The 17,455-nt window shown below is 50.0% G+C and overlaps 1 protein-coding gene across 1 annotated transcript in view; it reads left to right on the forward strand.

The window, feature by feature from the left end:
- The window catches only part of IRAG1 (inositol 1,4,5-triphosphate receptor associated 1), a 77,773-nt gene that overhangs the window by 14,486 nt on the left and 45,832 nt on the right, over positions 1 to 17,455 (forward strand). The window contains 7 exon segments of the mRNA XM_060175826.1: positions 6,891 to 6,991; positions 8,362 to 8,432; positions 11,154 to 11,327; positions 13,310 to 13,387; positions 14,018 to 14,070; positions 14,241 to 14,288; positions 15,549 to 16,166. Of these exon segments, the coding sequence (XP_060031809.1) occupies positions 6,891 to 6,991; positions 8,362 to 8,432; positions 11,154 to 11,327; positions 13,310 to 13,387; positions 14,018 to 14,070; positions 14,241 to 14,288; positions 15,549 to 16,166 (1,143 nt within the window).

The raw sequence follows: 17,455 nt of genomic DNA on the forward strand, positions 1-17,455 counted from the left end.
GCGTACTAGCTGCCGGGTGCTCTAGGTAATCACGATGAAATGCAGCATCTGACACTGACTGAGCGCGTACTAGCTGCCGGGAGCTCTAGGTAATCACGATGAAATGCGGCGTCTGACACTGACTGAGCGCGTACTAGCTGCCGGGAGCTCTAGGTAATCACGATGAAATGCGGCGTCTGACACTGACTGAGCGCGTACTAGCTGCCGGGTGCTCTAGGTAATCACGATGAAATGCAGCATCTGACACTGACTGAGCGCGTACTAGCTGCCCGGGTGCTCTAAGTGATCACGATGAAATGCGGCATCTGACACTGACTGAGCGCGTACTAGCTGCCGGGAGCTCTAGGTAATCACGATGAAATGCGGCATCTGACACTGACTGAGCGCGTACTAGCTGCCGGGTGCTCTAGGTAATCACGATGAAATGCAGCATCTGACACTGACTGAGCGCGTACTAGCTGCCGGGTGCTCTAGGTAATCACGATGAAATGCAGCATCTGACACTGACTGAGCGCGTACTAGCTGCCGGGTGCTCTAGGTAATCACGATGAAATGCGGCATCTGACACTGACTGAGCGTGTACTAGCTGCCGGGTGCTCTAGGTAATCACGATGAAATGCGGCATCTGACACTGACTGAGCGCGTACTAGCTGCCGGGTGCTCTTCCAGGAGTTGCCAGGTTTAGCACCTGGAAACCCAGTTATGTTCACTTGATTTGGAATCTATTTATATTAAACTTTTATTTTTTGGGAATTCAAATACAACTTCGAATGTTGTATTTCATCTGGTAATCCTATATCAACCCATTTTATTCTTGAAAACACCGCTGAGCTGGCTAGCTATCTTTGGGAAAGAGAGAGACAAAGAGAGAGAGGGTTCAGGGGGAAAGGAGTGTGTTTCGCCTGCTCAAGTCCCAGCACCACAACGGAGAACAAAGACATCCGTAGAAGCTCCAGTGGGTGTTTTTCCTCTCTCTGTCTCTCTTGAGAGAGAGCAGCTGTCAGTACACTTGCTATGTTGTCAGGCATAAATACGCATTTCAGTGTTAGGTTCCTGATCAGAGAGGCTCACAGAAAGCATGAGAGTGACTTAGGTCAGCGAACTGTCATCTGATCATAACCTTTCTAAGAGCAGGTCCTTGGTAAGTCAGCAGTCAGTAAGCATCTGTTGAGTGAATTCTGAAATACTTACTGAGTAAATTCAACTCACTCTGTATTTATGGATTATCTACCACATGTAAGTGATTATTCATCTCTATCATCTATCTTTTATCTGCTTGCCTGCCTATCTATCTATCTATCTATCTATCTATCTAAATTATCAACATGGGAGTGGTGAAGTTATGTATGTGCAAGGGCCCCAATCCAGAAAAATGACTTATTTTACAGACAAGACAGAGATAAACAAGCTAACTTGCCCAGGTCACACAGCTAGTAGTAAAAAGCTGTACTAGTTAGTGTGGCTTACCAGCCTACGGCTACTGAAGTCCCAATACCAGTAGCCTGCCCAGTGGCCTCTGCATTGGGAGGCACTCCCCCACAAGCTTTCTTGAGGCCCTTCCTTCTGTGTGGCAGCTCAGAATGGGAGGTGGGTCTACACACTGAATTAAAACCTGGCAGGCTTTATCCCAGCGGCCTCTGCAGTCTTCCCACATGGCCGGGTTACTATTTCCTTAGTGTCTGCTAGAGTGAGACTCTGTGGAGACTAAACCTAGGAACAGTCCTCATGAAGATAGGGTGGATTGTAGAAAAATGGAGCCACTGCCCAGAATTTGCCAGGTCATTCTGTGAGCTGACTAGGGAAAGAACCGTCTTGTTTTAATACTGTGTATTTTGCAGCCATTAGTAGGAGAATATGAAGAGCACTCCAGAGGACAAGAGCATTTCTCCTTGAGTGCTTCCTGTTTTTTTTTTCAAGATTTAAAAATTTATTTATTTATTTCTTTATTCCTTTTGTTGCCCTTGTTATTGTTGTTGTAGTTATTATTGTTGTTTTTGTTGATGTCGTCGTTGTTGGATAGGACAGAGAGAAACGGAGAGAGGAGGGGAAGACAGAGAGGGGGAAAGACAGACACCTGCAGACCTGCTTCACCGCTTGTGAAGCGACCCCCCTGCAGGTGGGGAGCTGGGGGCTCGAACTGGGATCCTTATGCTTCGCATCTTGTGCACTTAACCCACTGCGCTACTGCCCGACTCCCCTGAACAATTCTTTAAAACCGTTTTTTATCAGCCCCTGGACCACATGGATCACAGCTTCATTAAGCTTCATGCCCAAAACTTTCACTTCCGAAGCACAGCATGGATGGTTACAAGCAGCTCCTGTGGGACTGCCCACCAATGCTTCCATGTGGTGCAGGGCCCCATGTGCTGAAAAGCAGGCGTGGTCTACCCGTGGACTATCTCCCAAGCCCACTTTTCCCTCTAGCTTCCCCCCAGCAGCTTCCCTGATGCTGTTCTACTGTGTGTCCTCAGGCCCCATATCAGACCCATGATCTCCCTGTCCCTAAGCAGGACCAAGCCTCTCTCCTGCTGGTGGCCCTCCACTGGGGAACCTAGTGGACAGAGGAGAGAAGAATTCAGTGGAGCTATTAATTCTAGAGATAACTGTGATTAACGGGTATTTGTACATTCTGTGACCTTACTAAAGCACACGCAGCCATCATCTTGTTGTATTTACACAGACTTCTGAGACAGAGGAAGAACCCACCAAGGTGGTGCCATATATAAGTCATTGCTCTTGACAGAATGAATATATGTGTTTCTGGATGGACTGGACTCTGGAATCATGGGGACAAGACAGGTGTTCTAATTCTGTCCACAAGCTTCATGCTGAGTCCTTGTCCAACTCTGTCCAATGGAGGGTGGTACAAGGCCAGTTTCCTAAGAACTGCTAAAAACTGCTGTGGAGGGGATGAGTGTTTGGGTCTCTTACAGCATCTCAACCCATGTGAGCCACTGGGACCCATAGATGGGTCTACTGTCAAAACTTCTACAGTTTCCCTTCAAGCAGTCCTGTTATTGTCAGGAAAACTTCCAGTATTCCCTCATCTCCAAAACCACAAAGACTCAACTCAGTGGAATAGCACACTACGGGTCCTTTAGAAGCTGACTCAGCCTCTTATGTCAGCTTCATATTCTGGCTTCGTCCTTGGACTACACACTCCACAGTCCGCACTCTGGTTACACTGATGCTCCCTGACCCCCAGTAATGCCTCCTGCTAATGATGCTCCCTGACCCCCAGTAATGCCTCCTGCTAATGGTGCTCCCTGACCCCCAGTAATGCCTCCTGCTAATGGTGCTCCTTTTGCTTAAAACTTCTGTCAATGATCTTTGCTCTATGACTTCTATTCAGCCCCAAGGGCCTCACTGAAATGCCTCTTCCTCTAGAGAGTCTTTTCTAACACTTCAGGGTCTTGGTATCTCATGGTGATTTTGGCTTATGGCAGGTAACTGTGTTTTTTGGAATATGAGAGAAAAATAATCTGACATTAATATCACCACTCATTGAAAACATCAGTTGTATACTGGGTGTTATAACACTATCCCCCAAAAAAGTGTGTGGGGGCCAGGCAGTGGTGCACCCGGTTAAGTGCACATAGTATTAAGCGCAAAGACCTGAGCAAAGGACGCTGGTTCTAGCCCCTACACCCCACCTGCAGAGGGGATGCTTCACAAGCAGTGAAACAGGTCTGCAGGTGTCTGTCTTTCTTTCTCCCTCCATAGCTCCCTCCCTCTTAGTTTCTCTCTGTCCTATTAAATACAGTGGGAAAGTAATGGTCACCAGGAGAAGTGGATTTGTAGTACTGGCACCAAGCCTCAGTGATGACCCTGGAGGCAAAGCAAGCAAACAAACAAACAAACAAATAAAATACTTTCTCTCCTCTCTCTGTGAGTGTGTGTGTGAGTGTGTGTGTTGTGTGTGTGTGTGTGAGTGTGTGTGTGTGAGTGTGTGTGTTGTATATGTATGTGAGTGTGTGTGTGTGGTATGTGTGGTGTGTGTGTGTGTATGTGTGTGTGTATGTGAGTGTGTGTGTGGTATGTGTGGTGTGTGTGTGTGTGTGAGTGTGTGTGTTGTGTGTGTATGTGAGTGTATGTGTGGTATGTGTGGTGTGTGTGTATGTGTGTGTATGTGAGTGTGTGTGTGGTATGTGTGGTGTGTGTGTGAGTGTGTGTGTGTGTATGTGAGTGTGTGTGTGGTATGTGTGGTGTGTGTGGTATGTTGTGGTGTGTGTGGTGTGTGTGGTGTGTGTGGTATGTGTGTGTGTTGTGTGTGTATGTGAGTGTGTGTGAGTGTGTGTGTGGTATGTGTGGTGTGTGTGGTATGTGTGGTGTGTGTGTTGTGTGTGTGTTGTGTGTGTATGTGAGTGTGTGTGAGTGTGTGTGTGGTATGTGTGAGGGTGTGTGAGTGTGTGTGTGGTGTGTGTGGTGTGTGTGTGTTGTGTGTGTATGTGAGTGTGTGTGAGTGTGTGTGTGGTATGTGTGGTGTGTGTGGTGTGTGTGTGTTGTGTGTGTATGTGAGTGTGTGTGAGTGTGTGTGTGGTATGTGTGAGTGTGTGTGAGTGTGTGTGTGGTATGTGTGGTGTGTGTGGTGTGTGTGTGTTGTGTGTGTATGTGAGTGTGTGTGAGTGTGTGTGTGGTGTGTGTGATGTGTGTGTGTGTGTGTGAGTGTGTGTGTGGTATGTGTGGTGTGTGTGAGTGTGTGTGAGTGTGTGTGTGGTGTGTGTGGTGTGTGTGTGTGTTGTGTGTGTATGTGAGTGTGTGTGAGTGTGTGTGTGGTATGTGTGGTGTGTGTGGTGTGTGTGTGTTGTGTGTGTATGTGAGTGTGTGTGAGTGTGTGTGTGGTATGTGTGAGTGTGTGTGAGTGTGTGTGTGGTATGTGTGGTGTGTGTGTTGTGTGTGTGTTGTGTGTGTATGTGAGTGTGTGTGTGGTGTGTGGTGTGTGTGGTGTGTGTGATGTGTGTGTGTGTGTGTGTGTGTGCGCAGCTGGGGCTTTATACATATTAGATCTCATCACTCCTGGGTTGATAGTTTCATTATTCTTTTCTTTCTTGCTTGCTTGCTTGCTTTCATATAGGTAAATAGACCCTAGCATAGCACTTCTGGGTTGATACTTTCACTATTCTTTTCTTTTTTCTTCTCTCTTTCTCTTTCTTTCTTTCTTTCTTCCTTTCTTTCTCTCTTTCTTTCTTTCTTTCTTTCTTTCTTTTTTTTTCCTTCTCTCTTTCTTCCTTTCATATAGGTAAACAGACCCTAGCATAGCACTTCCCTGCCCTCATGGCACACTCATGTGGTTCTGGGACTCAAACCTGGATCATAGGAATGGTAAGGCACATACCTTACCTGGTGACCTGTCTCTCTGGACCCTCGAGCTTATTCTTAATCCTCACATGAACTTGGTTAAATGAGGTTTTCTGATCCTGTGCATGAAGGTTACATGCCTTTCTCAAGGACACACAGCTAGTAGGTGGAGAGCAGATGTTTGAGTGTAGGTCTATGTGATTTTTTTCAATAGCTTTGTTTCCTACTCTCTGACCCAAACTTCCCTTGAAGATTCTGAGGGCTGCCTCCTGCCCAAACAGCTGCAACTCCCTTAAACTGAAGAGGTCCCAGACTAGACCAAGAGTCCAAGGAAAAGGTCAGGGTCTGGCATTTCCTGATTGCGCCCATCCAGAGACACCTCACTAGCCCACTCTATAGGTCAGGGGAAGACAGGGGGCAAGTGACAATGGGAAACACTTAAGAAGTACAGACAGCATTTAAGGAGTATGAGACCCACTTACTGACAGGAGAGATCTCCTCCCCACCTTCATAGAAGCCAGCGCCTGGATACTGAGCACCCAAAATACAACCCATCCCTCCCCGACCGTGGCCATGACTTGAGGGAAGAAGACTTAATGCCTAAGTATCCGGAGGGACACAGACCCCTGAAAAAATGGTAATGGGGACAACGGGCGCCCGCCGTTGAGAAGCCACAGGAGGTCACAGGCATAGGTGACGGTGCTACACACCTGGAGTATGGGAGCCATACTCTGCATGGGTAGCAGGAAGTTGTGAGGGTGCCCTGCCCACACATGCCATCGGACACGGTGGGGCAGAACAGAAGGAAGTGGATGAAGGACATATGAGTGAGAGAGTCTTCCGAGTAATCCTGGGAACAATTCTGGGAATTACTGGCTTGTCGGAAAAGTCCCAGCACATTTTTCACATAGAGAAACGTAAAAAAATACGTCATGATTTTTCAAACGACCTAACAGGAGGGGGCAAAAGAGCCGTAGAGGTGCTACATATTACCACCAGCTGCTCCAGTTTTTAGCCCCTGACCACTTAGATGTGGCAAAGCACAGGTCGGCGCGATCGGTCTCCCTCGGTATCCTACACTGCTTTTCATCCGCTCCTCTACTCACCCAACAAGTATTTATTATACTTTGGATGTGATTTTATGACTCCCACAACCATCAGTAGCACACAAGGACACTAGTTTCACTTCACCGTCACCAGTGTCTGATGTAGTAACTCTGTCACTTTGACTGTTAGTAATTTACTTTGCTTTAGCAGTTGTGAAATAAATTCCCCAAATCTAAGGACTATCTAGAGATGTTTGTTCTAATTTCAGAAATGCCTATTTACAAACAATTTTATGAAGTGAAAAAATTACATTCAGTCACCCATTCAATCACCCACTGCACAAGTCATCTTTATTGCTACTGAACCTCCCTTTCACCTGGCCTCCAGCCTCACCCAGCCACTCTGGAGCGAGCTGTGCACTGCAGTTTCTTGTTCTGTTGTTAGTGGGTCCTGATGCTGGAGTAGGTGTGCTCCGGCTCTAGCTCCTGGAAGCGCCCACCAAGCCAAGCCTAACTCCGTCTGTGTTCTTGTTCTGAACTGCCCAGGGCTCTCCGTGTGCAGGACTGTCTTGCAGCCCACCCACCATCATCCTGACTGGGGATGCCAGTTCGCCAGGAGGAGGAGCTGACCAAACCCTGGCCAGCAGGTATATGCCATGTGCCTAGTCATTGTGCTGTGCAGACCACCTCCTAGAATGTGGGAGCTGGACAGCTTTATTGATATTTTACGAAAATTTTCTTATTTCTTAGGTGATTTTATTGATAAAAACGCAATCAAGCACTTTTCCAAAGTGGGATGCTTCCATTACTTCCCTGCACCAGACTCTGCTCTCAGCTAGCCATTAAGAGAAGGGCAAATCACAACGGGAGAACTTCCTGCGCTGACTTTCCAGATAATTGCAGACAGGCTGACAGGTGCGAGTCTTTGCTCGCAGAATCCTCCTCCTTGGCCCACAGTGGGGGACAATCTCTTGGGCCGACAAGGGCTGTCACTGTCACTGCCTGGCTGTCACACTACACTAGCATGCCAGCACTGGTCTAACCAAAGTGAGATGGTCCATGTACAGATCCCAGTGAGTTGAAAAGATCATTCTCATACAAATATGTACATAGCATGGGTCAAAGATTTCTTTAGCTCATGAGTGAGGGAGCCACCAGGATAGTGAAGTCAGCTCAAAGGAGGGTATAAGCAAAAAGCACTTCCAAATAGAGTCAGTGGGGAGGAGAGGTGCGTTAGATGTAACTAAGTTAGATGTTTGCATCTCTTCAAACACCTGCATCTCTGCCACATCATCATTTCAGTTTCCGACATCTCGGATGTTCACTAAGAGTCTGGGTCCTAACAGTCAGGCACACCTCCTTAAGGCAAAGGTTTAAAACATTCGCGCGAGCACCAGAGCCACTTGAGGTGCTCACCCAGTCCCAGACGGCTGGGTCCCATCGTGAGTCAATTCCTTATCTAGTAGGTCTGGCAAGAGGCCTGAGAATTTGCATTTCTCTTTTCTTTTTTTTTTTTTTCCTTTTTTCTCCAGGGTTATTGCTGGGGCTCAGTGCCTTCACCATGAATCCATTGCTCCTGAAGGCTATTTTTTCCCCTGTTGTTGCCCTTGTTGTGGTTATTATTATTGTTGTCGATGTTGTTATTGGATAGAACAGAGAGAAATGGAGAGAGGAGGGGAAGACAGAGAGGGGGAGAGAAAGACAGACATCTGCAGACCTGCTTCACCGCCTGTGAAGTGACTCCCTGGCAGGTGGGAAGCCGGGGGCTTGAACTGGGATCCATACGACGGCCCTTGCGCTTTGCGCCACGTGCGCTCAACCCGCTGCACTACCACCCAACCCCGAGAATTTGCATTTCTAACAAGTTCTCAAGCTTAAACAAGGTGCTCTCAGATGGCTTGGAAAGAATATACACTCACCCCCCTATTTCCAGGCTGTGGACACATTTTCTAAATGTGAGAGCTGGCCGGGGCGGGGTGAGATATTCCCTCATCTGTGGTTCTGTTTTGCCTTTCAGAGCTCACAGTCCACACAGGAAGCTTTCTCGCCGACACCTGAAGGTTTCCACTGCTTCGCTGACTTCTGTGGGTAAGAACCAGGCCAACTGACTTTTTATTTCTGAAATCAGAGACAGGAATCCAGCTAACGATGTGTTTGAGTTGGAAAGCTGAGGCAGCAGCTTGGCCAGGCTTGGTCTTGTGCTCTCTCCTGTCCCTCAGGCAGGTACACCCCTAGAAACCCAACAGGGAAGGCCGATCAACCCTTCTGTTTATGCCCAGAACAAGTTTGGTATTTAATCTCAGTTTTTGTTTGGCATAAAGACAAGACTAGGGTATGAAGCCAGAGAGAGAAGCTGGGTGAGGCTCAAATTAGGGCCTCTGGGATCAGAGGCCACCTGCTTCTGACTGGAAAGGTCTCACATTCAGGTCCACATGCAGAGCTGGCTGTACCCCATCACCTGCCCCCTCCCTGAGTGGTCTCTCAGAGCCTGCTCTGAGCAGGACACAGTGAATGCGGAGACCGAGATGGGAACAGAACTGTCACAAAAAAACATCAGGGGCTTGTTTCTCTCTGGGGAACAGGAAGGTTGGGCAGGTACTCCTCAGGAAGGTGTTTGTGCTGTGTCTGAGGAAGTCAGAGGAAAGGCTTTGTGTTTCAGATGGATGAGGCAGTGTATGTGTGTGCGTGCGTGTGTGTGTGTGTCTGAGTGTGTGCGTGTGAGTATGTATGTGAGTGTGAGCGTGTGCGTGAGTGTGTGTGTGCGAGTATGTATGTGAGTGTGTGTGTGTGTCTGAGTGTGTGCGTGTGAGTATGTATGTGAGTGTGAGTGTGTGCGTGTATGTGAGTGTGTGCGAGTGTGCGTGTGTGTGTCTGAGTGTGTGCGTGTGAGTATGTATGTGAGTGTGAGTGTATGCGTGTGTGTGAGTGTGTGCGTGTGAGTATGTATGTGAGTGTGTGTGTGTGTGTGCGAGTATGTATGTGAGTGTGTGTGTGTGTCTGAGTGTGTGCATGTGAGTATGTATGTGAGTGTGAGTGTATGCATGTGTGTGAGTGTGTGCGTGTGAGTATGTATGTGAGTGTGAGCGTGTGCGTGAGTGTGTGTGTGCGAGTATGTATGTGAGTGTGTGTGTGTGTCTGAGTGTGTGCGTGTGAGTATGTATGTGAGTGTGAGTGTGTGCGTGTATGTGAGTGTGTGCGTGTGAGTATGTATGTGAGTGTGTGTGAGTGTGCGTGTGTGTGTCTGAGTGTGTGCGTGTGAGTATGTATGTGAGTGTGAGTGTATGCGTGTGTGTGAGTGTGTGCGTGTGAGTATGTATGTGAGTGAGTGTGTGCGTGTGTGTGAATGTGTGCATGTGAGTATGTATGTGAGTGTGTGTGAGTGTGTGTGAGTGTGCGTGTGTGTGTCTGAGTGTATGCGTGTGAGTATGTATGTGAGTGTGTGTGCGTGTGCGCGAGTGTGTGCGTGAGTGTGTGCATGTGAGTATGCATGTGTGTGCATGTGCACGAGTGTGTGAGTGCGTGCATGTGCGTGTGAGTGTGTGTGTGTATGTGTGTGCGTGCGTGTCTGCGTGTGTGTGGTGGGGGGGGGAGTATCTTCAGGTTTATGGCCCATCAGTGGAAAGAATTTCTCTTTCTGAATAGGAACACAATACCCAAACTGACTGCCTCTCACTGGCCTCCCATGACCACTTCCAGTGAGCCAGTCACTGTGACCAGGGAGTGAGCTCATTGACCGGCTCAGAATGGTGCAGGGTCCCATGCCTGTACGTGGGGTGAGCGGAGGGGTGGGGGCTAGCTCTTTTAGTTATCTAAGGGAGGGAGGGGGAGGAGAGTCAGAGGGATGCTACCTCATGTGTGGGGTGCTATGACAAGAAGAAGGAAGGATAAAGGCTAGGGGGGTTATGAAGGTCCACCGCTGAGGGAGGGTGATTGACCTGTCTGATTTATTGATTTGAAAAAGATAAAATAAAGTTTCTGTTATAAAACATTAGCCTATCAGCCTTCGGGTCTTTATCTGCCAAGCAATGCTAGGTTTCTGCAAGGTGATTTAAGGTCAAGCCAGACAGTCTAAGGAGTGTAATCCTGGTCCTCACCCCCCACCCCCAATGGCCTGAGTATCACTGGGAGGGTTGGAGGGAACGGGTCTCCAGAGGTGCGTGTGTGGGCAGCAGAAGTGACTGGGTCCAGTTTGGCATCTGGACACAACACTGAGGCCCTGGAGGCACCTGGCGAGGTGGGGCTTTTAGTCTGGTCTGAGAGAGGGGGTGGGTGAAGGGGAGAGCCCAAGGCAGGGGCCTCGAGCTGGCAGCTGTACTTGCACAGGCTATAGGCCTTGAGCAAGAATGGAAGCAAGGCACAGGTTCCAGACCTGGGGGAGTAAACGCCTAGGCTGATGATCGTCTGGGAGGGGGGCACCTGAGGAGAGGGAGGGCCGTGGAGTGACCCCAGCTGGGAGCATCTGAGTAGAAAGTGGCGCCCTTCACCCTGAGAAGAGCTGCTGGTGTCTCTGCCTCATAGTCTCTGGATTCCTCCGTGTGGACAGACACCACAGCTTCCATGCTTGTTAGAGAAACAGAGACCTGATGGAGGAACACGCTGGGGGGGGGGGGCAGACAGCTTGGAGGGGGGGCTCTGGGGGGCCTTCCCTAATGGCGGCATTCAGGACAGTACTGGGAGCCAGGGCGGCTCCGCGAACATCTGGGACAAGTGACCTGCCACAACCACAGGTGACTGCAGCAGCCCACTGCCGGCTTCAGGCTGAGGTGTGGGTGGCGGGGCCTCTCACCTCAAGCACACCTCCCTCTGCAGACCCTGCCGGGCATGTTATCGACCTAGTAAATGACCAGCTGCCAGACATCAGCATCTCAGAAGAAGACAAGAAGAAAAACCTGGCGCTGCTGGCAGAGGCCAAGTCAGTGAGTGAGAAGTTCCTGGCACGGCGCGGGAGGAGGTCTGGGAGCAGCCCCGGAGACTCTCCTTCAGGTAGCGCACGCGGGAGTGGACTGGGGGGCTGAGCACCTCTGAGGGGACGTGGGGGGTGGACCCCCAAGGTAGCTCTGGGGTGGCCTTTGAGTCATCTGCCTCCCGGTCCCAGAAGTGGGCTCCATGGAATGTGTCCTCCAGGGAGAGTGCTTTTGCCCAGAAAACTTTTCATTTGGGGGTGTTTGTGGGTGATCATTGAGGCTGCCTGTTTGACCTAAAAATGTCAGCCCATATTAAGTCCATGAACTTAACCTGGGCTCCCCACTCCCTGAATCCTGGATGGAGAGAAATCCTCTGGGCTTCTGCTCATTAATTTCCAAACTGTGCATTCAGGAAGGCTCTCAGGTACTGTGGGAAAGGAAATGCGATCTCCCACATCTTTGGGGAATTTAATTATTAGATTTTTTTTTTCTAGGCTCTGACATCTTCCTGCTATAATACCCTTATTGTGAAGTCACTCTTCTTTCTAAGCAAACAGTTGGGGTAGACAAGCTTTTATTAAATAATTTTTATGTGTTATTAATAGTTTGTTCCAAGATTATAAGATGACAACATGTAATTCCACAAGCTTTTATTATGTAATATTTATGTGTTATTAATAGTTTGTTCCAAGACTGTAAGATGGCAGCGTGTAATTCCACAAGCTTTTATTATATAATATTTATGTATTATTAATAGTTTGTTCCAAGACTATAAGATGGCAGTGTGTAATCCCACACCACACCCACCACCAGAGTTCTGCGTCCCATTCCTCAGCCTCTCAAAGATCACCACACTAGTTTTCACAAGGCTTAGAGTTTGCTTGCTTTTGTTTTGTTTGGATTTTTTTTTTTTTTGGCAAGTGCATATAAATCAGCTCTCTAGATTCCATTTACAAGTGAAACCATCTGGTACCTGTCTTTCATCTCTTTACTTATTTTGCTAAGCACAATCACCTCCAGTTCTATCCATTTTGTGCCCAAAGACATAATACCGTCTTTGTTCACTGCAGAGTATATTCTATGGATCACACACCCCGTCACTCTTCACCCAGCCGTCTGCTGATGGGCAGTTAGGCTGCTTCCACTCTTTGGCTGTTGTGAGTCGTGCAGCTATGAACATATATGGGTGTACGTGTCTCTTCTACTTAGTGTCTGAGTGTCCACTGGGTATTGCTGGATCATAAGGTGCTTCCATTTTTGTGTGTGTGTAAGGACAGTCTTCCAGAGGGGCTGCACCAGTCTGCATTCCCGCCAGCAATGTAGCAGGGTTCCCTTTTCGCCACAACTTCTGCAACATACGTCATTTCCTGGTTTGTTGACGTCATTTCCTGGTTTGTTGCCGTAAGCCATTGTCTCAGGTGTGTCTCAGGTGGCATTTCAGTGTCGTTTTAAGGTGCATTTCTCTCATGATAGTCGAGCTGGAGCATTTGTTTGTGTGTCTGTGGGCCATGGGTGTCTCTTCTTTAGAAAACTGTCTAGCTCTTGCCCCCATTTTATCGGGTTATTTTTGCTTCTTTTGTTGAGCTGTACCAATTTTGCCTCTCATTTACTCTGCTGCCTGGTTCTCCTTGTGTAGTTTGCTTTTGATGTGCAGAAGCTTTTTAGGTTCATGTAATGCCATTTATTTACTCGTTTTCGTTTCCCATGCACAGAGGGTAGACGGGTCTTTTAAGAGCATTTAAGTCAGGCCATCCTGGTAGGTTTCTGGGGTACAGCCTTTGGGGATGTGCCCTTCAAGCAATGTCCGGTCCTGTTTCTAGAAGGTGCTTTTCAGGCAGTCTGAGGAATGTGATCCTGGTCCTTGCCCCTTTGCTGTCTCCTCAGTGATTCCTAAAGGACCTAGTCCTTACCTCCCCCCTCCCCCCAGTTTGGGCTGACAGTAGTGGGACTCTGAACAGGGCTGAGAAATTTATGTGGCCGTCCAGAATCAGCACAGCCCCACTTGCCTGGGCTCAGAAATGCCTGTTAGGCTACACTGGCCAAGTCTCTCTGTCTCCACAGCTATTTCCCCAAACCTCAGCCCCGGAGCTTCTCCTGCGTCTTCTCGGAGCAACTCACTCACGGTCACCACGCTGCCAGGTGAGGCCCAGACCCCGGGCACTCTCTTCCCTGGTCCGAAGAGGGCGCTATCTAGCCATTTCCCCAGACTGCAGGTTTCCCACCATACCCCTGTTTGGACCCTCAGCGTGGCTCCCAGCTGGGCCTGGTTGGGCCGCCCCAGGGAAGGCAGGTGGACTGTCTATAGGGGTGTTTGAACTAGTGTGGGGAGGTAGGCCTAACCCAAGGGGAGGCAGGCTGAATGAGGACAGGGCAGAGTCAACGGTTAGATAGCTGGAACTCTTTCCTGCTAGAGAAACCTCAGAGAGAAGCCCCCTCAGTGCCATACCCTCAGCCTAGTAGAGAAAGCGGCAGAGTGCCAGGAGAGAACCCTGTGTGGCAAATTCAGGCTCAGGTTCTAACCCCACCACTGATACTTCCTAGCTTTGTGACCTTGACTTCCCTCAACCCCAGTTCCCTCATGTGCTTTCTCTGATGAGTGAATAAAAATTGAGTTGGCATGGGGGGGGGGCGTCAACCACTGGTCGTGCTACTGGCCTCCAAGCCTAGAGAAGCTGAGAGAGGACCTTCTGGGGAGGTGGAGTGTTTGCTGAAGGACAGCCCAGGGTCCTGGGGTGCTGACATCACTCATCAGTGTCGGGACTATTCCAGGTTTGGACGCATGCAGTGGTTCCCAATCTCCCCTTCCAGGAGCTCAATCACAGGTAACTGGGCCCCATCTGGGGTTTCTATGTAGAAAGTCTCTTCCGTCACTTCCTAAGACTCGAGAGGCCGTCCCTGGCCCTACCGTTGATAGGGACTTCTGAAGAATATTTCAAGAGGAGACACAGTCTTGGTGTGTGTTTGCTGACTTGGTTGTGTTTACTTTCTCCAGCAGAAGGGGAATGAAGCCGAAGTCTCTTCACCACACCTTGGCAAACCTGTGAGTCTGAGCTCTGCCCAATTAGATGATTTGTTGTAGAAGACATCATCTCCCAGGAATCTACTCTGGCCCTCACAGCCTGCAAGTGTGAATTCATGTCCAAAGGGGCAGCTGGAGAAGTGAATGGGGGTCCCTCTGCCCCGCTGTGGCCAGAAGTTGGAGATGGAGGGGGTAGGGAGCAGGGTGGACCTGCACGCCAGCCAGACTGCTGGCCAAAGACTAAAGGACTTCTAGGTCCACTACCAGGTAGGCAGGACTATCAGCAGTATAGGAAGGCTCTGATCCTTCTTGGGGGAAGTTGGGAAAGTCTCATCTCTGCTGAGCAGTGGAGGGCCCGCACCTGCTCAGAGCAAAGTGCTTGAGGTAGTGTGAGGCCAGCTTAGAACTCAGTCTCACCTGGAACTGGGTCTGAAATCGGGTTCTTTGATTGTATTTTAGTTTACTTTTAAGTATGTTTATTCAGAGACTGGCCAGAGTCCAGTTTGACCGTATGCTGGGTCAGGGATTGAACCTGGGGCCTCATCTAGGCAAAGCCTGTGCCCTTACCACTTAGCCATTGGGATGGAGTTCTTTGGAAGAGTTTCAACAAGCACGCACACACACACACACACACACACACACACGCACACAGCAGTCGCACAGATACCCCAACACAGACCCACAGGCTCTCCATGAAGGAGGTTTCTCTTCTGTGGAAACAGAAAAAGCTTCTTAAAACTTCTGAGCTTTAAGACTTTATCTTTGCAAGAGTCACTTAATTTATTATTCATGATTCTTAACTTCTTAGATCATAGAACTCTGAGAAATTATTGAAAGCTGTAGGGTGTTCTAGAAAAATACACACATCAGACACATGCACATGTATCCATATGCTGCAGTTTCAGAAAGTTCACAAATCTGATGGAGAAATCCAAGTTCCTAAGAGTTAAGGACCTTGCCAGACAGTCCTGGAGTGGGGCAGCTGAGTTGGGACCAAAACTTGTGGCTGATACCCTCTCTGTGCTATTGTCCTCAGTTTCTAGGCCTTAGGATGTTCTTGGTAGATCCGTGAACTGCTGGCCTTATTATTCTGTTCTTATGAACACCAGGCTTGTCTCTGGATCCCCTTGACTGACTCGGATCTGGCTGACAACCTACAGTGCTCGTGTGCACAGACCCTTTGGCAGGGCCTGTAGGGCAGATATCACACACTGGAACTGGCTCTGCCTCTGTCCTCCTCAAGCTACCTCTAGGGTCCCAGCTGCATCTTGTGTCTTTCAGAATGTCCCCAAAGGGCTAGCTGACCGGAAGCAGAATGACCAGAGGAAAGTGTCTCAGGGCAGGCTGACTCCTCGCTCTGCCACCGTTGACAAGTCCAAAGACACTGCGATGGAACAAAAGGAAAACTGCGACCCCCGGCGGCACCCCGAGGCCACAGGCAGGGGCCCAGCTTCTGGAGCAGGCAGTGGTGGCAAAATGGCTCTCAACAGCCCACAGCCTGGCCCCGTTGACAGTGAACTGGGGAAACCGCTCTCGAAGACAGCCAAGGAGGGCAGTCCTCTGCCCAGAGGCCCGGCCCAGAGCTCTGGAGGAACAGTAACCTCCAACCCACAGGGGAAAGGCACAGCTGGCGAGCCATTGGGACCCAAGGCTGGCTCCAAGGCTGAACTGCGATCCCCCGTGTCCAGAGCCCCCCTGCTGCGGGGGGTCTCCTGGGACAGTGGCCCCGAAGAGCCTGGCCCTCTGCTCCAAAAAGTGCTTGCCAAGCTGCCGCTAGGGGAGGAAGAGAAGTGTTTCCCAGGCAAAGCTGGCAGCAAGCTGGCCAAAGCACCCGGACTCAAAGACTTCCAGATCCAAGTGCAGCCCGTGCGGATGCAGAAACTGACCAAGCTCCGAGAGGTGGGTTCCTAGGGCCAGCTGGGGAGGGTGTGCACTGCTGGTCCCCTTGGGCTGAAGACCAGAGTCAGGACTTTCCCCATGTGAAGAACCAGCCTTGTTATGTAGTACCCTCTTCATGCGCACCGAGTTTGGATGCCCTTCGCCCCTCTTAGGGAAAGGTCAGTCTAGAACACAGTTGTCAGGGAAAACCGCACTGAAAGGGGAAGTTGCTGGCATGGAGGGATGCCTGGGTCCCAAGCCCTAGGCTGTTTTCCTGCTCTGGCCAGAGATAGTGGCTCATAAACAGGAAACCCCTGTCATGGCCAGGACTGAGCAAAGATGGAGCAGCCTCCCCTCCCTTCCTAATGCCTCACAGCCTGGAGGGGCTGCACATCCTTCAGTGGCGAACCTCTTCCAATGTCTGGGATGCTCCCAACTTTTACTGGTTGTCAAACTAGGCACTGTGGGCTCTCTGGGGGCTTGCCATCCCATTTAAGAGGTGACCAGGGACACCCAGAGTTGTGTGTGAGAAACACGTGGTGTACGGAAGGAAGGCCTTAACGTGACAAAGCGTCCTTATCCTGCCTTTCCCCCACAGAGGGAGGGTCAGCCCAGAGCGCAGGCCATGGCAGCAAAGACTCCCACAGCGAGTGCTGGCTGAGGCTCTCCCAGCTTCCGAGATCAGACAGGATCGGGCGTGTTCAGGGTGGTATGGTCGCAGACAAGGCTCTCAGCGTAGCGAAAGAGCAGGCCCGGGACAAAGAAGGAAGGAGAGGCACCTGACAGCAGTCAAGCGTAAATGAGGGGTTTCTGTGCTAGCAGTGCCATGCTACAAGGCTAGACACTGTCCTGTTGAGAAAACTCCCACAATATTCTGAGACAGAGGTTCTCGGGGAGCTGGCGCCTGGCTAGCTGCGGATGCCAACGTTTTACACAGAAAACCCTCCACAGCCAAGAAGGCCCTGCTAGTTAGTGGCTTAGCATAGGACCTGGAGGGGTTGCCTCTGTCAGGCTTCAGCCCCAGATCCCTGGGGAAGGTGGAACCAGGGGACAGACAACTGTTTAAGCATTTCCCTTCATGGGCCACCTCCACGTCCCGGCACGTCTCCTTCTGCAGCAAAGACAGTCACAGAGCACCTGGAGGCCCCACGTCACTGACTGTCTGAACTGAGCAGCCCACCCTAATCCAGGGTGCTGACAACTGGTTGGCCGTAGGCTCTGGGTTATTAAGGAAGGGCCCCGGTCCATGGCTTTCATTCGGACCACTGCACCCTCTATTGGACTGGTTCCTTCCTGTCCTTCTTCACCCA

The sequence above is a fragment of the Erinaceus europaeus genome, chromosome 17, assembly GCF_950295315.1.
Source record: "Erinaceus europaeus chromosome 17, mEriEur2.1, whole genome shotgun sequence".
NCBI lineage: Eukaryota > Metazoa > Chordata > Mammalia > Eulipotyphla > Erinaceidae > Erinaceus > Erinaceus europaeus.